At 36.8% G+C, this 23,102-nt stretch overlaps 1 protein-coding gene across 2 annotated transcripts in view; it reads left to right on the top strand.

Moving 5' to 3' along the window:
* Window positions 1-23,102, top strand: part of RAPGEF5 (Rap guanine nucleotide exchange factor 5) — a 221,175-nt gene that overhangs the window by 168,539 nt on the left and 29,534 nt on the right. For both annotated transcript variants that reach the window (XM_046669359.1, XM_046669358.1), the window contains exons 12-18: window positions 6,463-6,541; window positions 10,498-10,642; window positions 11,854-11,951; window positions 13,660-13,690; window positions 14,634-14,712; window positions 17,297-17,446; window positions 21,042-21,139. In XM_046669359.1, coding sequence (XP_046525315.1) covers window positions 6,463-6,541; window positions 10,498-10,642; window positions 11,854-11,951; window positions 13,660-13,690; window positions 14,634-14,712; window positions 17,297-17,446; window positions 21,042-21,139 — 680 coding nt within the window. The remainder of the gene's footprint in view (window positions 1-6,462; window positions 6,542-10,497; window positions 10,643-11,853; window positions 11,952-13,659; window positions 13,691-14,633; window positions 14,713-17,296; window positions 17,447-21,041; window positions 21,140-23,102) is intronic.

Here is a 23,102-nt window from a genome sequence, read left to right as displayed (position 1 = left end):
GTGGGCCTGATGTTGCCAGATCTCATTTTTAAATATTGTTATCTAACAAAAAACATCTTTGAGGGCTAAACAAGGCCCAAAGGCCCCAGGTTTGTGACTCAGCCACAGACACACCCACACTTCACTTCTTTGCTCACATTTACTTTCTCTCTTTCTCCACCAATTCTTCTTGGAAGTTTTTAGGGGTCATGTCATCCCACCTGTTTGGTAATCCTTCCATGGCATATTGGAGTCTCTCCTTAACCCCTGCGACATTTGTGGTTGGTGCTGCTCAGCTGAAATGTTACCTCATTAAGTTCATTTCATGGGGATACATGTTTCAGCTCCTCACTCATTATGAGCTTGAAACCATGACTCACTCTGCACTTTCCTGTCTCTCAACCCCTAACCTCTTAACAAATGCCTTATATTTAGTCAGTTCTTAATACTCAATTTTTGTTGGTTGGTTGGTGGCACTTGAAGAATTGGGACAGGATCTAAATATTAGTTTATGAAAATAAAGAATAGGTGGTATTTATTGAGTGCCTGGCGTATGCCAGTTTCTCTGCCATTTGCTGTAGATACACTATTCTGTTTAACCCTGACTACAGTTCTGCTAGGTGTGGATATGATATCCACTTTACAAGTGACTTAGCTAAGCCCCAGAGATGCTGAATATTATGCCTAAGGCTACCACGTAGAAAGCTAGCTCTCTGATTCCTTTTGCGTTCTTTACACTGTTTTCTGAGCTTCCCAGCAAGCTTGGCAGACACAGGTGTGAGCCACAAATGGGTTATAATTGTGCCTGGATGCTGAGAGCAGCTGATTGGCACTGGGACAGCAGGAGCTCCTAAGGCCTGTCCACCTCTCTTAACCCCAGGGCGACCTGCAAACATGACCTTTTGTGTGGAGAAGGTGGGCAAGCATTATGTTTATTACTCTAAGCTCCTTATAGTGACATTTTTAAAAAGCAGCACGTGAGATGTAATATAGCTAAGAACGTATACCTCTTGTATTCAAGTACATCTTTCCTAGAGAAAGAATGATTAGGATTCCCAAATCCTACAAATTAAAGTAAAACTGGATTTCATTATTTGAAGAGTGCCACCTAAACCCTGTCTGTAGTAATTGCCTCTCCTTAAAGGAGTGTCTTTTAAGATTTGATGTAGAAACAGCATTAAATGAATAAGCATTTCTTATGCAACCAGTATGGAAAAATTGAATTAGTTCTCAAGATTTGGTGGTTGTAGAAGGGCTAAGGATTACTCTCATGAATTGTAAAAATATGCAGAAATTGAATGAATTTAAAAGCTGTGATAAACAGCTGCACTTGAGGTCATTAATATTGCTTTCAGAAAGGTAAAATACACTCAGAAAGAAGCATAGCTTTTAATGGTGTAGCCCTTTAACCTATGGCTCAAACATGATTGTTAAATTTTTTTTTATTTGTGCTTAATCAAATTACTTGGTACATTTTGGCACTGCTTCTCAGAGAAGAATGGTAAGTTGTAACGTTCCAGGGCCACAGATGGGCCCTTTCAGGTACAAAGCTTTTCTTGGCTCCTTGAAATAAAGGTTAAGTAGAACATATTTTAGAGTGCCTTAAATTCCATTGCATCTGAAGTAGAAATACAGGTGAAACAAATCTGCTAACGGTGCTTTGGGGAATATGAGTTAGTACAGAAATGTTGATTATTCACGTTACCATACTTCGATTAAATGGCTGATATAGGCAGTTGTCTGGCAAAATTCTTTTCATTCTCTTTCTTGGTAATTCACTTTAACAGGTGAATGGTTTCACTATTGCAGTGCATTTTGCTTATGAGTGCTGAAAAATAACTGAAGCAGATGTCGCTAATTGTTCCTAAGTAACCCTATACAGTCATGCGCCGCATAAGGACATTTTGGTCAAGAGTGGACCACATATACAACGGTGATCCCATAAGATTAGTACCACAAAGCCTAGGGGTGTAGTAGGCTATACCATCTAGATTTATGTCAGTACACTCTATGATGTTCATACAACGACAAAACTAACTACATGTTTCTCAGAATGTAGCCCCTGTTAAGCATGACTGTACTCCTTATGGTTTCTAGACTTCAGGGTTTGTTTTTATGTTTCTTTATTTTTTACCCAAAAAAATCTCATTAAATTTAGACCTTTTGAAAACATTTAGATCAGTTCCTCTGATTGGGTTACATTTACATGCCAGAACCCTCTAAAAAAGATCTGTGGCAAACCAATTACTGTGCTACCTTCCGCACAACTCTAGGAAGCTCTGGAAACACTTGGGTTTTGCAGAAATAAAATGGAACTTTTTAGTGCTTGATACTCTTAAAATGAGACTGAGAAAATATTTTAATTTATACATAAAAGAAAAATACATTCAAGTAGAATCAAATAAAAGTAGACAATTCTTTTCTTATACCTTAAAATTAAAACAATTCCAGATGATAGGGAAAAGTCCTATATTAACATCATTATGCTAATTATAAACATGAATTTTAGAGCCATTTCTATCAAGCCTTTAGATTTTAACAGCACATTGATATATTTTATTTCAAGTTACATAGTACTTAAAACTGTAATACTATTTGCTTTCCAGTTTTGGTTATCACGTGTTACTTTTATACTGCAAGAGTACTTCCTGCATCTAAAAAAGCCACTATGAAAATATTTTTTTTATTTTGGGGGAGGGTGGTATTCCCAAAAGGATAGCTGAATATTTCTGCCAGTGATGAGCCAAGATCTTGGGATTAGATTTAGTGATTGACTTAATGAATAGAATTTCAAAGAAAAGTTTTTTGTATATTAATACCTAGGTATTCCAGTTAGAAATCAAAATGAATAAATCTTTTTATTCAAATGTTAGTGTATACGGCAACTATGAGTTTGTTTAAATGAAAAATGCTTTTATACACAAAGGTACTTTTCTGCCCAGAGTCTTAAATTACTATTAATTAAGCACTGTATAACATAATAGATAATTATAGTGTTTTAATGTGGATGCCAGTGGATTTGCTAGTCTTTCTAAATGGCTGTTGTTGGCTAATAGTCTTCAGGGGATCATTTATATAGCCATTGTGGTTCTAAAAATATCTCTAAATACCAATGGGACAGCCTTTTTTGAAGCATAGCTATTATAAAATGCACTTTTATTTGAAGTGTGTCATTTTGACTATATCGCTCAATTACTTTCATGTGCAGCAAAAAAAAATACCAATGCTGAAAAAAAAAAAGGAAAACTCTATCTAGAGAAAATGTTCAGAATAGTATGGTGTTAAATAGAAAAAGATTTGAGTTAGGAGTATTGGGATTCTCTTCTATTCATTAGGATTTTAACTAAAGATGTTTTTATGTAGCTTCATTGTTTTTATTTTAATTAATATTTCTTAGAGAGATAATTAGGTAAATGCTGTTGAATATTAAATGTGGTAGTAGCTTGGAGGAAAATAAGCATTTCGGGGTCAAAGCCCTTAACAAAATATTGTCATATGAGCTAATTAATTGAATTGAATTCCAAATGGTTTTGCCATCATCCAGCCACTCTCATAGTCACTCAGTTCATTATCTAAGGCTGTTCCGGGACGGAATGACTGGTTATGTCAAAGTTACTAATGGAGTAAATCTTGATTAGAACGTAGTTCCAACCTCATTAAATTAACTAAGTGTAAGAACATCCCAAAGAGTCTGAACCTGTGTATCACATCAAGCATTTTAAATGCTAAATGTGTGAGGTTCTCAGGGCTGTCCCCCAGTGGTGACATTCTGTATATTGTCTGATCTACAAGGGCCCCTTGAAAACCCTAAAACAGATTCTAGGCTACTCTGTGGTCCTTGCTGCCTATATCTAACATTGAATACAAAAAAGACTCCATTTCTGATCAGACCAGAGAAGTTGAGGATTTTCATCAACCACATTTAGTATAGAGAAATATGAGAATTTGTGAACATTGCTGTTCAGTAGCATCCCAGAGTGACAGTTTTCAAATTGTATTGTAAAATATCCTGAGAATTCAGGCATTATGCTATTGTTTGATGCTAATTTAAACTATTTTTAAATCTGTAATAAAAGACACACAAAGTTTCAAATATGTATTCCAAATTTTTCATGCAGTTGACTGGTGATTAACTTGTGCTGCCAGGTTAACTGGTTTCGGGGCAGATCTTAGAATAAAGCTTCACCTGCCTTTTTGTGCAAGTGTTTGAAACTGCATATAATCTTTGCTATCAATTTGGAAATTATATTGGAGGTCAGAGTTTACCTGTAACTTTTGTAAACAGGGACTCTAGTAGAGAGCGCCTAGCTCGTCTGTGAATGCAGGCTATGCTTGTCCACTCACGTTAAATTGTCCAACCCACCGCATTCCCACAGTTTTCTTGTACTGGACTTAGTTTACGCCCAGCAAGTCCCAGACACTTCTGTTTGAGAACTTGCTTTTGCCATAGAGTCATTCTAAGTTAGACCAGTGACTGTTGGCATATTGCAGTGTGATACAATATTCTAAGTTAGGCTTATTTTACATTTTAGGTGCCAGTTGTCAAATTTATTTTTTTAATAAGGAATGCTCTTATCATAAATAAATATCTTTTTAAAAAATTCCCTTAATACTCTTCATTAACACCTCTGATTTATTTTAATTAAGAATATCTTGGGGCCAGCCCCTTGGCCAAGTAGTTGGGTTCATGGGCTCCACTTTGGTGGCCCAGGATTTCATGGGTTCGGATCCTAGACGTGGACATGGCGCTGCTTGTCGGGCCATGCTGGGGTGGTGTCCTGCATAGCACGTCTGGAGGGACCTGCAGCTGGAGTATGCAACTATGTACTGGGGGGCTTCAGGGAAAAGAAGAAGAAAAAAGATTGGCAACAGATGTTAGCTCAGGTGCCAATCTCAAAGAAAAAAAGAATATCTTGCAATTAGAAAGCAAGCTTTTTTTTTTTTTTATTTTTAAACAATACGATTTACAACCACTTCCCTGTGTGGATCAGGATTATCTTGATGTTCTGCAACCAAACAAAATATAGAAATAAAGTAACCATTGCAGCTGATAATAGGACTGTAGATGTCATTCACAACTTTTATATCAGAGTTTTGTATTCATAAACATAGCCTTGTTGTTTCTCATTGATCAGCTTTTAAAGTAAATGTTACTGGTTATTTCTAAAAATTCTGGAGCTTTTCCAGTCTTCAACATTGAGCTGTCATGCTCTGCACTGGGTAATTCTGTCTACTTACACATTTTTAGGATGTAGATCTTAGAGAGCATAAATCCTATTGAGTATACAAGCTCATTATTCTTACAATTTATTACTGTTTCAAATAACTAAAAGCTTGATGTCCAGAATGTAAAAGATACAAAAATTAAATCATATAGTAAAATGAATTTTAAGTTAAGGAGATTAGATGAAGACTATTATGGCAAAAGCTCCATTTTGCATTCTGCTTATAATCTTTTCTATCAGTTTGGAATTATATTGGTGGTCAGAGTTTGCCTGTTTAGCAGGTCCATATTACATGTAAGCTAGAATTTTCCAACAATGCTCAAGATAAAGAGGCAGTAAAAATGGAACCTGTTTTTGTTGAAGAGGTAGAAAAGGAATTAGGAAGGAACATGTTGTGATTCATTGTACCTGCTCTCCATTTTTAACTGGACTCAGCTCTGTCTCTCTTCACAGCATTAAGAAAATCACTCACCACTTTCCCAACGTCTTACAGTTGCGTTTGAGAGATAAAGGTGAATGGCCTTGGAACCTGTTCTGTGTCCTCTGGGTTTTATTATCCATTCTTCTTGCCCTAGACTTAGGTAAATGGCTTTAGAAAGCCTTAATTTATTAGAACATGCAGGCTTCATTCCCTGTAGGACTGGAGTATGTACCTGAAAAATCTTCTAAAATTTATTTTTAAAAGCACATTATTTATGCGGTATAATGTCTTTACCCACAAATAGAAATAATGTTTTAGAAGAAAAAAAAAAAGATGACAAAAGTTGTATATTTAGAGAACCTTACAACAAAAAATTCTCCTTGCTTGAAGCATTCTGTGTAAGGAATTTTAAAAAATCTTAACTTTAATAAATAATGTAGGGACTGGCCCCTTGGCCGAGTGGTTAAGTTCACACACTCCGCTGCAGGCGGCCCAGTGTTTCGTTGGTTCGAATCCTGGGCGCAGACATGGCACTGCTCATCAAACCACGCTGAGGCAGCGTCCCACATGCCACAACTAGAAGGACCCACAGTGAAGAATATACAACTATGTGCTGGGGGGGCTTTGGGAGAAAAAGGAAAAAAATAAAATCTTTACAAAAAATAAAATAAAAAATAAATAATGTATTTTGTGGTTAAAATTCTCCTATTCAAACCCCTCCCACTACCACTCCCATTTATCATCTTTCTGTTGTGCACGCTGTTCTGGGCCTGGATGAGCAGTTGCCTTTCTTATTACTGCTTTGCTTACCTTGTGTTTGTTTCTCTTCCTTTGCAGAGACCCTCCTTGATGACTTCCTTCTCACGTACACTGTCTTCATGACGACTGATGACTTGTGCCAGGCGCTGTTAAGGCAATATCCTTCATTAACTTCAGGATGCTGTGTCGGCTTTTTCTCCGACAGATGTCTCACATTAGGAATTAACTGCCTTTCTTAATTTACTCAACCCACAGTAGAGTGTGGATATGTTAAATATTAATGTAATGATATCCAAGGTAAAAGGTGAAATGAGACAGAATAGACAGGGGGAAGTAGAAATGCAGAGCTGCTGTTTTCACATTCTACATTGCGGGTAAATTGTACTATTTATATTATATCTTCAAACCTATGTCTCAAGTCTTTAGAAACCCGGAGGGAAATTCAGCCTACTGAATAAACCCCAGAATCGAGAGGTAGAGTGGATTGGCAATAAGTGAACTTATGAGACAAGCAGTCAGTTAGTGCTCTACCACTTGTGTGTGAAAATGTACATATGTGCTGTCATGTTTCTGGGCAAATGTCCCAGGGGACAAGCCATTCCCCACATATGGGAGGTCTAACTACCCCATGTAATCAAATGTCATCTTTTCAGAGCTTTGTCCCAGCTCTCTTAGAATGATGGATGTGATTAAAAGGTTAATGACGAGTTAAGGAAGTGTTAGGATTTTATCCACTAACTAGAAGAGATGCAACATAGACACATTGAAAGGCCAAAAAGCTAAGCCAAGTAAGTAAACTCAGAGTCTGCAAATGGGCTTCTTACCTCACAGTGTTTAAGGAAGCAGCTTCAGAAGCATTTAAGTAACCGGTTAACTGTTAGGTTTTTATTAAACCCAACTAAAGGTTCCACTAGAGCCCATATGAAAATTTTTAGGAAGATGGACTTTTTTTTGTATATACTGAAGTTTTACTGAACTCTGATGATAATGGTCTTGGTAATATTCTTTTCCTGTTGGATAATTGTTACATTTCTCCCCACTTGACAGGCCTTTCCTATAAACAAGTACTCTACAACTCCATCAAGGACATAATTGAACTAAAATCTCTCTTGATAAATATGTAAGCTAGAAATGGTGATTACTTTTTAGTCCTTTACTATATTGCATGGCTAAGCCAAGCTAGAGATATTTTGAAACTTTTTAGAACCAGTTCATAAAACTGATCTTGAAACATTATTAGTTATTTTGAATTAAAAAAATTTCAATAAGACAGATTTCTTCCACAGCTTTCAAGTGGGGTGTTACTAAGAAATTTAGTAATAAGTACAAGATTTTCAATTTCTCCTTCTTTAAAAATGTTTTAGAAAAATATCTATGAGTTAATTTTATCTACATTTTAATAATATATTTCCAAAGGAATTACCATCGTTAAATAACATAGTTTATTTTACAGCAAATTAGATGCCTTCAAGCTATTGTTTTCAAATATGATCCTAATATTATTTGTGATTATTGTTGACTAATTGAATACCTCATAGAATTTCCCTAAAGAATCTCTACAACTTTACTTAGATATAAACATGTTTTGGGGGGGTTTTTTTGCTGAGGAAGGTTCACCCTGAAGTAACATCTGTTACCAATCTTCCTCTTTTTGTATATGAGCCACCACCACAGCGTGGCCACTGACAGAAAAGTGGTGTAGTTCTGCACCCACGCCACCGAGGCAGAGTGCACCAAACTTAACCATGAGGCCACCACGGCTGGCCCTATAAACATGTTTTGCGTCTTTGATTAAGACATTTTATATGAAAATTTAGTTCTGATTCTTAGCAGCCATTTTACTAAACATCAACACCCATGAAATCCAGAACATTTTAAGCCGGGAGTCTTCCTACATGGCTATTTCTGTATATCTGCAGACTCTGCCTTTTATGAAGTAATACAAACCACAAACAAAACTACAGTATCCATATTTAATCCAAGTATTTTTAGATACATCTTAGTGAAGATACCTTTTCTATCCCGCTACTATCAACTTCTAAGGAGTGGTCCAAGCTATTTTTTGTTGCTTTTTCCCCCATCATTTTTGCACATTATTTATAGATTAGTTGCATTTGTGCTATGTCTGGATATCTTGGATGGATATTTTTATTGCAATAGGATTTAATACCTTTCAGCTTTTAGCATTATAAATAGCATTATTTAAGCTCACAGCCCTAGGTTGGCTAATGTTCAGTGCATTACACTGAGGTTATAACTCACCCAATGCCTTCCCACTGTTCCCCTCTCTCAGCAAAATTTATAAATCAGTAAAATCTAGCATGGGAAAAATGTGAAAGAATGAATATACCCTGATACAGAAAACCAGAATAAAACAACTGCAAATTTAATCAGTTAATATTTTTAAAAATACAGCTTATAGGATGGAGAACAAGATTAAGCAAATAAATGGTAGTAACTATGGGTGGAGAAGAGAGTTGAAGTTTCAGTCCCTGAAATTGTTTTATCCTGCAGGTCCGTAACTGCAGAACGGATATGCAGCTTTAATAAAAAGCTGCTCTCTTCACTTACACATGCTGACCTAAAGAAAGAAGTTGTTAGTATTTCTTAATTTTCCAGATTGTTTTCTTTATATTATTTGAAGCCATTATATTCACAGGAAAAGAAGAAAACATTTGTATAAGTGGAAATAATGTGGAATAAATTTTTATAGTTTGCCTTCTAAGTGAAAAACTGGAAGAAATAGATACTTTAACAGATTCTTTGTGTATTGCTTGGGTTTATTTCATAGGTAGAAATAAAAGAAATCAGATCATCTTAATGTGTTTTCGAAAGTTGAGGAGACAGTGATTGAATTATGTTTTAATATATTTACAAAGCCTGATATAGAATTTATTCCTATTTTGCAATTATATACCAGCATTAAAGAATATAGAATCCTGTCCAACAATACCAAAGCCTACATGTGTTTGGTACCATAGCATTTCCTGTTCCTAGTTAGCTCTCCATGTGTCCAGATACTCAGAAATGATCATTTTGGGGACAAAAACACTAAGTCAGTTTGGAAAACACCATGCTTCTATCTCATTCCTAGGACTTTAAGCACAATGCCTTTGAGATTGTAATTTTTGTATAATTTTAACAACATAGTTAACATGTGGTCATTGTATACAAATTAGGAAATTCTTATGAGTATAATTATTATAATTTATAATTATTTATATTTTATTATTACAAAATAATTCAAGTACTCTGAAATCTCATTACCTTGAGAACCCTGTGTTAACTTTCAATATATATTTTTCCAGGTAATGAAACTATTCACATAAATAAGCATTGTTAATACAAATGGATCATCCTAACATATTCTTTTTTTAACTTGCTTTCTACTCAACAGTATGTTGTGCATGTTCTATATCAGTAAATATACTGCTGGACCATCATTTTTGTGGCTGCCGAATAGCTTCCTAAGTGGACATGTAATAATTTAGTTAACTGTCCTCAGTGGTTGAGGCATTTAGGGTATTCTTTTTTTTTTTTATTCCAGTAAAAAATGAAAATTAGCAGTCTTTTTTTCTTATGTTTGCACATTCATCCAAAACTTTTTTTCAAGTGAATTCCCAGGCATGGGCATTTGAATCATATCACAAATTATGCTCTAGAAATCTGGGCTTATTGGGGGCTACTTGAGAAGTAACTTGTTTTACAGAATGTGAATTTCTGAGGATCAAAGGGTATTTGGCCTCGTTCTGATCTAACCATTATGGAAATAATGTTCACCTATGTAGTGAGGCCAGATCTTCTCTTGGAGCCACCCTTGGAATCTTTGAGGTGGCGTTAACCTGTGCTGCCTGTGGAAGTATGTCAGCTGTGTCAATGGGATTGTCTAACCCTTATCTTCATGGCCTGCCACTGAGTGTACGTAAATCATCTTTCTCCATTTACTTTTGCTTTTCTCAGTGCACACCTTTTGCTCTCCCTACAAGTGTTCTTTTCTTCCTGCATGCTTAGATACTAGTAGATTCTTTGGCAAATATGCTTTAGCAAGAATAAATGGATCTCTTATATATTTTCATTTTCAACAACGTAATATTCTTTCTTAACCATTTGCACCTATTCTGCTAAGAAGTATCAGGGCAAAGAAGAAAACTCAGATGTTCCTTGTCGAAAACGTAAGGTCTTACATCTTGTTTCCCAGTGGATTGCTCTGTACAAAGACTGGTTACATGAAGATGAACATTCAAAAATGTTTTTAAAGGTAATGTAATACTTCCAAATATTCTTTGATGCCAAATAACAGATTTTATTCTCAATTATACATTAAAAAAATCTCATTTTGGGTAGCATTCAACTTTTTTGTGATATTCAAGTTGTGATTCAAAGAAAGTATACATTTATTTTGACTTCTGAGGCCCAGTACTCTGTACATAGATAGAAATTTTCTTTTAATTTTAAATCATTCATTATGAAAAAATGTAGACAGCAAATTTTACATTCACTAATTTAAGGTTATTGTACATAATTCATGGGAATTTTTTATTGCAAAAAAGTAATTAAGGAAGGTAAAATAAAACATACTTTAAAACTTGATACTATTTAATATGTTGAGATTTATTAAAAGTTTGGACTAACCAGTCTCATATATACAATATTTAGATAAAATTTTGTCATTTAAAAACTACATTGATAATATATACATTATAAACCTTTTTCAGAGTATGATGTATTTCGAGAATTTTAAGCAATAATAACTTATAAAGGAGATACTAACCTAGATTTACATTTGGAGTTAGATAAACTGATATATTTCTAATCATTAATAGGCTTTTCAACACAGATGATTCTCTGGAGATAATCTGTAGACAGTTGGAGTCCTTTGGCCACCAAAACCATACTAGGTGTGTAGGTTAACAGAGAGAAGGGGTAGAATGGAATCTGTGCAAGGAAGAGTTCTATTCCAGAATAGTCAAGTGTCTAAACTGATTCTGCTTTTCATGAAGGAAACCGCTTTGAATTCAGAATTCAGATATCATTTAGACACCTGCTTAAGAACTGGTTGACTAAACTAATGTTATTTGACTCAACTCTTTGACTAACTCTTTGACTAAACTTACTATTTTCAAAACAATTGGGTAATTCAATTGATTTTTCCCTACCAAGTGATTCCATGGATATTATTTTTTAAAATATAGAGTAGGCACAGAAATCTTGAGTAGTGAGCCAGAGATCTCCAAGTTTCCAGCACTCCCTTCCTACAGCCCCTAAGAGCTGCTAGAGAGCCATGCCAGTTGAGTGAGGGGCTAGGAGAGGTGGAATCCCACTCAGGGTCTCATGGTACCTGGTTTAACTCCCTCCCTTGTCCTGGGTTCCTCGTTATTTCCCTGGGCAGAATGACCAGTGTATGAATGTCTTAATCCTTACAAAATGGGCATTAAACCAATTCAGTTGCCAGTTTTCTTTTTCCCCCAGACCATATACAGGAATGTACTGGATGATGTATATGAATACCCAATACTTGAAAAAGAATTGAAAGAATTTCAAAAGATACTTGGAATGCACCGTCGCCAGTAAGTATTTAATTTTCCTTATTGCAATTAAGGAAAGAAAGCAGCAAATGTGACAGAATTTGAGGTGTCTTATACAGTTCATTTTGAACATTTTGAATCTGGGATTCATCTTGATTCCTTATCTTTTCTAGTAGCAAATTGTGTATTTTGTTTTTATATCTCAAAATGAATGAACACTAAATCAAACTCATTTTGACTTTTTATTTTTTTTAACCCTGCTTGATACAGTAGAAACAAGCTGAGCCATAACCTGGGTACACAAAAACAATAATTTAATAAATTATTATTTAATTTCAAAAGTGTAAATATTGAACTTGTCATTTTGGAGGCTTTAATGGAGTAGGAAAAAAGTTTTATAAATAGGTTGCATCAAGTCATGGAGCATTTTAAAAGCTCAATTTTATGGATTCCCTGAGGTTTCTTTATCAATTTAGAAAGAAAAAAGAAAACCATTTACTCAGTGACTTTGGGCATGTGCAAGTATCCTCAACGTCTTTGATTAGTCTTTCAAATTGCCAATACCTGACTTTACTCTGATTTACCACTAACTCTCCATATTAATTTTGGTAAATGAAAACATCAAGTCATTCTTCAGTTTTCAGATACAGCTGCAAAGTTAATCTGAAGGGAAACAGTGTAGTTTCTACTTAGTAAATGTGAAACACATCTTTTGTCAAGTTGTTAAAAACTTCTAAGATTTCAGTAGTCACAAATGCATTTCTTATAGAAAATGTTGGTTCAGGCCTTTCAGATTACTGATTTGACATTTAAAGCCTGACTTAATTTTAGTAAAGGGAAATCCTGTTGCAAATTAAATGTGTGTATAAATTAAGATTAGAGAGAAAACAAATCGTATGTAACCCTTAGTCCACCATCACAAAAATCACACATTTAGAAATTGAGAAATGAGGTGCAAGTTAGAACAGTGTGTAAGAAATGTGTAGTGAATTTTGCGGTTCTTTCATCACAATTTACACTATAGTAAGTTTCCATAGCCTAAGGCTAGTGTGAAAATATGAACAAATGAACAAAAAAGAAAAAGAAGACAGCCTTTAAATCAAAATAATCCCCCAGAAGTTGGTCTGTGCTACAAGTCAGGCCTGTTGGGAAACTTTAATTCATGGTTTCGTAGGTTTAAATGCATTAATGGAATTTAATACATTTAATACATTCCATTAAAAAAACACATAAAAATGGGAGATAATAGATTAAAACAAGAAAATGATATTAAGGCATGCTTCTTGCCTTTTTGGTATAAAATTATGAAATATCTGTAGATTCTGGAGTAAAATTTGAGCTAGGGACCTGCGGAATGTCCCTCAGGTCCACATAGAAACATTATCTTTTAGATGTGCCTTGGCTGACGTATTTAGCTATGTGAATAACAATAATTTCACCTAAAATTTGCTAACATATGAGAAAACTTTTCGAGTTTTTGTGGACTGAATAAATCCAGTTCTTCCCTCACTGCTCACTTTCTGGGGGTAGGAAGCAAAATATACCTGTTAAGTAGATAGGTTTTTTTCTTCCTGGTTCACTGGAAATCTAGAGCCCGATGTCAAGCATGTTATACATTGTAAATTAATGTGTTTCATCTTTTTGAAAAGCAAAAACCTCTGCCCAGTGCCTGAAAATTAGTCTTCCATGACAATAACTGCGTTATTCTGGGTTTGAGACAAAGACTGACTTCCTGTCCTCTTCCTTTCAGCACTGTGGATGAGTATTCACCGCAAAGGAAGGTAAGGCAGACTCTTCTCTATCTGAAGTGCAGTGATCTGGTTTGGAGACCTTGCCTAGCCTCTTTTGGCATCTCTTCGTGATTAAAATGAACAGCACCTCAAGCAGAACAGGGCTGTGGTGGGAGAAGCCTGGGGCTGCGGCTTGCCGGCATTCTCCTGTGCACTTCAGTTTCCCTGTGCTGGTGCAGATCCGATTTCACCATGTGCCTATGACATTCTGCATATTTTTGTGGTGCATTTTGGAATCTCAGAGTTTCCCCAGTGTCTCTAGAGTGATATCAATTTGAATTTTAAATGTCAATGCAAAAAAGGAAAAAACCCAGGCAAGAATCTTGACTGCAAGAGTAAGGAAGTCCTGTAAGGAAAAGGTTTGCACTTCTGACACAACAGAAAAACAGAGGAGCGCAAGAAGGAATGTGTTTCCTATTCGACTTGAGGGGAAAAATGCAAATGAGATGTCAGGCACAAGTTTTGTAGAAGCTGATGTGTCAGGTGGATAATCATATTGAATAATGAAGCTTTTTCCCTTAAGAAAGTCTTTGCACTACAGCAGAGGTATGAAACCATCCCAAGGTTGCTTTATCCAAAAGCAAGGTTGATGTTGGGATGTGGAAACAATGTCTTTTTCAGGAGAAGAATCTGTGGATGTTTGTAGTATCTAGTAAAAATCATGCCGATATTCTCCAGGATGTCGCAGGGAATAATTATAGGGGCTTTTTGCCTACTACTGGCCTTGGCCAAGGTCTGTCATAGTGCTCAGACTCTCCACCTCCACATGCATTAATAGAGGCAACTCCCAGTTTATTCCTCTAAGATTGGATGGGTGGATTTCATATTAAAAAGAAAAAATTGGCCAGCTCTTTTGGAACATGTTGTAAACAGCTGTGGTTTTCCAAAGGGCAGGAATACATTCATTCATTGTTCTCTTTCTCCCCTCTCACAGAATAAAGCCCTTTTCCACCAATTCAGTCTTAAGGAGAACTGGCTCCAACACAGAGGAACTGTGACTGAAACAGAGGAAAGTGAGTATGATTTTAACAAGGGTTTTGGGTAGGTGGAGTCGCAGTTAATCACCCTCATTCTCCAACATTAACACATCAGCCTGCCTTTAACCATTTCCAGCTGTCACACTCTGAAAGGCACGTTAACATCAAAAATGATGGTTTTCCTTTTCTTGCTTTGAGCATTACAATTTTCTTGATCATATACCTGTGCCCCAGGGACCAAAGCCATTTTTAATTTGGAAAGTAAGGAAAGGAGATTGCAAAGAGCCTCCTGCGTTCTTAGGGAGAGGTGCAAAATTGCCTGGACATGCAACCTTTTCCTCTTGGCCGCCTTCTTCCTTGCTCTGTCAGCCCATTGCCTATGACTAACTGGAAAGTCCACTAAAGCCAATGTGCAGGGCTTTGCTGAGTCAATCCCTGAGATTTAGAGAAGAAAATCTTGGAGAGAATAATTAAAGGAAGGATGTGCAATCGCAATTCCTTCAAGGCAAGGCTGTGCTGGGCAGTGGCACATAGCCAGTATGTCCTCAGTCTCTGCCCGTCAGTGCCGAGAGGGCTCGTGACCCACCCTGAAGAGGGCTGCTCAGTCAATACAAGGGAAAAGACCTTTTTAGCACCCAGAAGGTGCTGACGTGCTGTTCTACGTTAGTATTTTATAATGAAACAGGAAATGGTTTCCTCCTGTTTGGAAGAAGGTTGAGTCAAGTGCAGAGCTGGGAAGCACTTAGAGCAGTTAAAACGTTCACGCTATTGTGACTTGGAGACTTTCTCTGTTAACTTGCCTTTCTCAATGTGCTAAAATTCTAAGTGTGCACATTTAATATTTGCTCAACTTCTTGAACACTTAACCAGCAAAATGTCACAAGGATGCTTCTTCTGTTATGTTGCGTTTGTATATAATGATGCTCATCAATGGGACTCTTGTATCATAAGTAACATCTGTACCAAGTGAAAGAGCAAAGGAAGTGACCTTACCTCCTAACTCCTTACTTGCTGACCGTCCTTGACCATTTGCCTTACGGTTTAATTATATAGTTTTTCAAGCTGAGTTTCAAAGAGTTTGAGTATTTCACGATCCTGGCCTCTTTTCGTTCATCAGTTTATTAAGCAAACTGTAAACTTGCCTCATCTTTAGTGATTTGTAGAGCAGATCTTTGCCTTGCTCAAAAATTCCATTTTTCTATGGAAGGTAAAAAGCCTTTTTGTCTCTCAGAAGTCTGTTGACAACGTATAAAACACCTGTTTGTTAGATGCTATTGTTTTAGTGACACACTCAACCAAACCAAAAACAAAATGCTGTCAGTGCCTCCTGGTGGTGTGTTTATTTTGACGTTTGTACGTGTAAACTCAGTTAGGTTTTGGCTTCATTTGCATTTCTCTGAAAACATTCCTGGGTTTATTTTTGTGGTCCCATTTAAATTGCATATGAAATTTCTCTAGGAGCTGTACTCTCACTCCCCCCCTTTTTTTTTTTTTTTGCAGTATAGAAGAGAAGAGTATCTAAGTATATTACTGTTCTTCTGTCTTTTCTAAAGAAGCCAGTGGTTTATACATTTGGAATAGCTGAGATAGGAAGCAGATAACATGTCAATTATCTCCATTGCTATTAAAACAGTTTCTGCTATCAAATCATAAAGAAAAATTTTTCCAGGACCTGTTCACCCTGATAGTGAAATGTCCTAGTAATAATTATTCACACTGCAGACAATAAAAAGGAAATTAAAAAGACTAGAAGTGTGACCTCTATTTGGAAACTAAACTCACCACGATCTTGATTCAGGGGCTCATTCTTAAATGATCAAGAAGGCTGAATACAGAAACCATGGCAAATGACAGCTATTTGGATAAGCTTATGAGAGTTCTAATAACAAACTGTAGTGTTCTTGATTGGGCCACAGTGACTGTCCAGAAATGGAGTATAAAATAAAAATGTATGAGGTAGACTTTTTTGTGTTTTTTTTTTTAAGATTGGCACCTGAGCTAGCATCTGTTGCCAATCTTTTTTTCTTCTTCTTCTTCTTCTCCCCAAAGCCCCCTAGTACATAGTAGTATATTCTAGTTGTAGGTCCTTCTGGTTGAGCTATGTGGGGTACTGCATCAACATGGTTTGATGAGCAGTGCTTTGTCAGCGCCAAGGATCCAAACTGACAAAACCCTGGACCGCTGAAGCAGAGCGCGTGAACTTAACCATTCGACCATGGGGCCAGCCCCAAGTTAGACTTTTTAATATACTGCTTTGGGAGATCTCAATAATGCTCAAAGAAAGGACTCAAGAATACAGTCCATCTCCCACAGATTCCAGTGTATTCTGGTCAGGCCATCTCCACCATGAGGGCATACTTGCATGACGTGGGTCTCTCATTGCTGTATGAGAAACCTAAGTACTACTCATGCTTGTTCACCAGCTGTATAACATCCACATCTCGGGTGTGCAAGGACACATTAGTATGCATATACCCTCAGGCGCCCATGTGCACACATAAATATGTAAATCTAGTTGTGCATGTTTAAAGAGACTAGTAAGGTGATGTCTTGGTTTGGAGAAGTCTGTACCTCATGTCCACAGTTCTCTGTTTACTAACAATTCTTTTGCCTTGTACAGTTTTTTGTCACGTGTATATAACAGAGCACTCCTATGTCAGTGTGAAGGCCAAAGTTGCCAGCACAGCCCAAGAGATCCTGAAAGTTGTGGCAGAAAAGATCCAGCATGCAGAAGAGGATCTGGCTCTGGTGGCCGTCACATTCTCTGGGGGTAAGTTATTTTCTGTACTTGAATATTAATCTTTCACTGGATCTGCTCCAAAAGGTGAGAGTTGACATTTTTATAGAGTAAACATGCAGTTCATCCCTTCTGGGTCCGCAGCTGGGTGACCACAGTGACAATAAGAAACTGCCTACCAGAGGTGTTTCCATGACAACAGTTGGGCACTGTTGGATTCTGGATTTCTTCCCCAAGAACTGCATAAAGAGGCATGCCAGTGTTTTGAAATATATTATAAAGCTTTTCTTATTTTGCACTCTAGATAAGCCTTCTATTTTCATATTTAAATTAACTTGGGAAATTGCTAAAGGATGAAATTACAAAGGAAAAAGAAAGACGGCCTAGAACTAGTCATATTGCTGGCTGACAATTTAATACTTAAAGACTCCCTGTTGAAGGAAATACAAACTATACAATAAGCCAAAAGCTCACAGGCAGTGTTCCTTTAGGTGGACGTGGGGAGTGAGGTCTGATGATAGCTTTTCCTTCTGTTGGGCCTTATTTATCCTCAGAGAATGGTTTATTGTCTGTTTTGAATAAGATCACCCAGATTACAAGCTGACGCTATTGATCTACGTGACCTGAACAGGCCCTCTCGTTTTCACTGGAGCCTGTCAGATCTCAATGTCGCTGACCTCTTTTTTGGCGTACAATCTTTGTTTAATATCTCATTAACCCCAAGAAAAATACGAAGACAGTGACTTAGCATCAGTAGTTGAAAAATGGGCATGCTATGTGAACTAATCAACCAGAGATGGGGCAGGCCGGGGAGGGGATCAGATAGCCGCTTTCCTCTTACCTCTGTTATCATTCTAGAGTCGGAGGATATCAGGATATATTTGATGTTAAAGCATCACGTGACAGAGGATTGCTTCTATTGCTTTGTTACTCAGAGGCAGGTAAAATGGTCCTACAAGCTAGTCAATTACATATGCAGACAGATACAGCCCATCTCCCAAGGCCTAACAAACAAGAGTCCCTCCTCCCTCTCCTAGGGCCCCAACTGTGCATCCATCAAAACACTATCTAGAAAAAAAGAGCAAGAATTTGATAAGCATGTGGACTGCATGAATTTTAATCAGGGAGTGGTTGAGTTTTTAATAAAATATTTCAGATAGATCTATGTATATTTAATTTTAAGTGACCAAAAATATTAAATGATTCTAAACAGTATTAAGCTTCATCAAAAGCAACATTTGCCTCTTAAGACAGTGCCTTTACAAAGAGGAATCATTGGGTCCCCATTCAGACAGAAGGTACTGGAGAAGGAAGGACCCTGAGTGAACTTGGTAGCACAGTTGAGGCCCATCTCCTTCAGAGTCTGACTCACAGGTAGGCCAGGGCCACATGTGAATCTGGAAATTAACGAGTAGCTCTTTACTGTCCAATCTATTTGATGGCTGTGAAATGCCATTTTACACTCTATGAAATTAGATTCGTCAGGGTGGGCAGTGGCAGTCTAATGTGTACACACTCATTGCTAATCATCACTAGAAGTATCAACTTATCTCTTGAATTATCTCACAGTTTTGGAAACCTGCCATCACTTTACATCAATTAGTAGTTTTGTCTGTTAAGAACCTTTCTGCCTGCAGCTTAATATCCCCCAAATAATAATCTTTTTATTAAGGAAAAAACCCAGAGCCTAATGTATTCCTTGCCCTAGTTACATAATTTTAAATAAATAATATTTTAAATGCTACTCCAAAATGAAATGACAGTGAAATCTACTGTTATTTTCTTTTTTTCAAAAAAAGTTTAAAGATGTTGGCAATGATGTTTTGTGGATTTTTCTAAAAGGCCCGGTGCTGTTATCTCATAGCTTTCAGGAGGTTTCTGTTTTGTACCCAGGGTAGGTGTATGGATATAGTACAGAAACCTAGCCAGTTATTCAGAGCTTAAAATTCTATCAGCTTTAATCTTCTATAGTCTAGTGACAAACCTGAAAATAAGAAAAAAATTTCTTAGTAAATGGAAAAATTACTGTCAGAAAGCCATGCCATTTTATTCCATAGCAAGTGTGGAATAGCTCTCATAAATTCAGATTTAATGTGTACACATGAGCACACAGAGGGTTGCAAGAAATTGTAGCTAAACAAAGAGGGAGGAGATGGAAGAACTTCAGAGCCCTGCTGTGTGGGACCATTTACTACACACGTCAACAGCCCAACATGACAGTACTATTGATCTTCATGATGCTGGGCCATAAAAAATAGATTAGATTATCATTTATGTACTCCATATTAAGCAGAAATGTTCAAAACAAAATTTGGCATTTGAACTAATTAAGTTATCTAGAAAAAGATATGTAGGATGTTGCATTTCCCAACCATGCTGGATAACTGAAGGGCTACCTCAGGAGAAGCTGATTATGTTACAGTGGAATAAACTTGTGTTTTACTTTAGTCGATTTCCATCTGCATTTTGTAAAGTTAGGAGGAGGACATTTTTCTGTGAAGAAGGCTATTGTGTTACAGGAGAACTCCAACTATGGTAGAAAAAAGGTCAAAGGATAAGAACAATTTGCAATAAGGGAAATAAATTGAAGAAAAATATATGAAAAATATTCAGTGTCCCTAGTAGTCAAGAAATATAACTGGGAATCTATTTTTGGTTTTAGCAAAATAGCAGACTTACCAAATGTAATGATCTCTGTTGGTCAGTGGACAAGTTTTATTCCTATTTTTAGGAATTCGATGACTAATTTTCTAAAAAATAGGAATTGGAAAGCAACTTGGAAGTTTGTATCAAAACCTTTGAAACTATTTATTCCTTTTGACCCAGTAGTTCCACTGCTGGGAATCTATCTTAAGAAGAGTATCTATAAGCAGCCAAAGATTTATGCACAAGGTTATTGACTTCAGCAATATATATTGTGGCTGCTATAATAATAGATTCCATTCATCAAGACCCTATTATGTGCCAGGCCTGGTGCTAGTATCTTGCCATCTAATTTATATGACCAAAAAAATTGGAAACCATTAAATATTCAACAATAGAGGAAAGATTGAATGATGGTATAATGGACTATTCTGTAACCAATTAAACATACTTATATAAATAATTTTGACAAGTGGGTAAGTGCTTATAATAAAATCAGAATGTAAAACCATATATGGAATAATTGCAAATATATATGTATATGTGTACCCATAACGATTATGAATGTATATGTATAAATAATAATTGTTACTGTATGTGTGTGTGTATGTTCACACACACATTTACATAAACATCAGAACAAAAATATTCCCAAATGTTACCAATATTACCATTGTATGATTTTCTTAGAGTGATGGGATTATGAGCAAATTCTACCTTCTTCCCTAAACTGTTCTGTGTTATAAAAAATGACTAAGTATTATAAGAAAGAATCACAAGAGGGTTCCACTTGAGGGATAATGAGCAGTGATGTCCATAGTCCCACTGGTATCATTGTACAGAAAATGCAGAACTGAATTAAATCTACTTTACATCCTATTTACTTTTAAATATGTTTCTTTGGCAAATTTCACTCTTCTGATGTACCATATATGCCTACTGTTCTTCTTGTGTTTCTAATTACCCTTTTTTTTTTTAAATAAAGAAAAGCATGAACTTCAGCCAAATGACTTGGCCATCTCTAAATCCCTTGAAGCGTCTGGTCGGATATATGTCTATCGGAAAGACCTGGCAGACACTTTGGTAAGGACCTTTAGCCTTGTACTTGAAACCATAGCCACTAATGTCAGACTCAAAGCATATTTTTGTATATTTTTTAATGAATATTGGAAAAATATATTGAACTGTTTCCTCTGTTAGCCAACAATACACTCATCAAATAACACTTTTGCAAAGCAAAGAGAGGCCCATCTTGAGAAATTCTAAACCCTTCCTAAGTCAAACCCTGCTTCTTTCTGAGCCCCTAAAATAAGGGATTTTAGAAAAGTGACTCCCTCACCCAGGGAATCTTATTTCCATTTCTTCTTTTTTGGCGCATATATGGAGATTAGGTTGAGAAATGCACCCTGTGTGGATTTAGGAGAAAAGAGACTCTGCTGTTTGTTTCCGTCCATTTACCATTCCTCTCAAAGAGAGGATGGGTTATCAGCCTTCCCTGTGTAAAATGGCCTCATAATAGGGGGACATCAGATGCCATAGAAGAGTAAGAGTATGAAATGTAGAACCCGCACTGTGTTATTTTCAGTTCTAAATTTAAGAACATTTACGTCTAAGTCGATGATTTGTTATTATTATTTCTAAAAACCTCAGAATTGTGGTTGCTTTCTGAATGGTAGGATCAGGCCTCAGATCCATGACCCACAAAAAGCAGGCTCTACCAGATTGTGATTATATCATCCAGACTCATGGCCCTAGTCTGTTTCATAGAGTCATTGCTGGGATGGGCCTTTTCAGCTGGCTCCTGTTGTATACATAATTGAGGAATGTATGTACCACATGGGTTAACAAAACTGCTTATAATAAAAATATGTAAAATTATCTACAGGATATCAAGCTACCATAATAATATTAGTCACTGTCATTTTTTACATTTATTACCAGATTCATATGTGCTGAGTAATTGACATACAGTATATCATTTAACATGCCTAATAAGGAATTCTTTATTAGGCATGTTAAATGAATAGGAGTGTTAACATTCCCTATGGAATTTAGAGAGGCTGAGTAGCTTACTCTAGCTGCCTACAGTGCTAGGATTTCAGACTGATGTGTTTGACTCTGGAGCTCCTGCACATTCCTTTCATTTGTACATGATGAGGGAGAAAAGGAGAGAAGGGGAAACCTTTTTTCTTACTGGGCCTTTCAGTTCTGAGTGTCCATCAGCAGGTCACAGGTCCTGCATCTGTACATGATGTAACTCCATCACTGAAACATGGCAAACTGGACTCTGCACAGCATCTTTGAGCAAATAATGAGAATGATTTGACTTTACCCCTCCCCATGAAGGAGGACAATGTAATGTGTAACTGCTGTGGGCTCCTGGTGATGAAGGGAACCTGGACTCTGTCTTCCACACCCTCCTCCTCCAGGCCACATACAGCTCTCTTGCATTTCCCTTGCATGCATCTCCAGAGCTCTCCTACCACTGTCCAGGGCCAGCTCCAGAAGAACATAATCTGGGCCGGAGGCAATGTCTTAATGGAATAAGTGGGTGCTATGAAGTATTCTGAGATGAGCCAGATGCCGTCCTGCCCTCACATGTTTGCCCCACCAACTTTGCATACCATCAAAGTTTCCCTGTTGGAATCATAACTTTAGGTATTTCATCTCTAAAAGATTTCAGTTGAACTGGAACCTTGAAACGACCGCTAGTACCCACTATCCTTGCACATGGATTAATTAATCTTCTTGGAAAGCGGGAATTAGAGCCCTGAATGAATGGGATAGAGAAATATAAAGTGTTTCTTGGAGAAAGCGGTGGACAACCTTGAATAACCAGAGGGCAGTGCCAGGGTAAAGGGCACATTTAGAGAGAAAAAGCCAGGTGAAAATGCCATTACACCCCTAAATTAGTGAGTAGAAATTTGTGTTACTGCCCAGCTCTTGGCTCTCCCTTGGAATGTCTGCAGTGCAGCATGGCATCCATCTGGTCCCAAACTAACCAGACCAATCCTTGAGAAACGTGGGCTTGTCCCCCATCTCAACA

The sequence above is a fragment of the Equus quagga genome, chromosome 8 (assembly GCF_021613505.1).
Source record: "Equus quagga isolate Etosha38 chromosome 8, UCLA_HA_Equagga_1.0, whole genome shotgun sequence".
Lineage (NCBI taxonomy): Eukaryota > Metazoa > Chordata > Mammalia > Perissodactyla > Equidae > Equus > Equus quagga.
The sequence above is the reverse complement of the archived record's forward strand: the minus strand, read 5'-3'. Positions and strand labels throughout refer to the sequence as shown.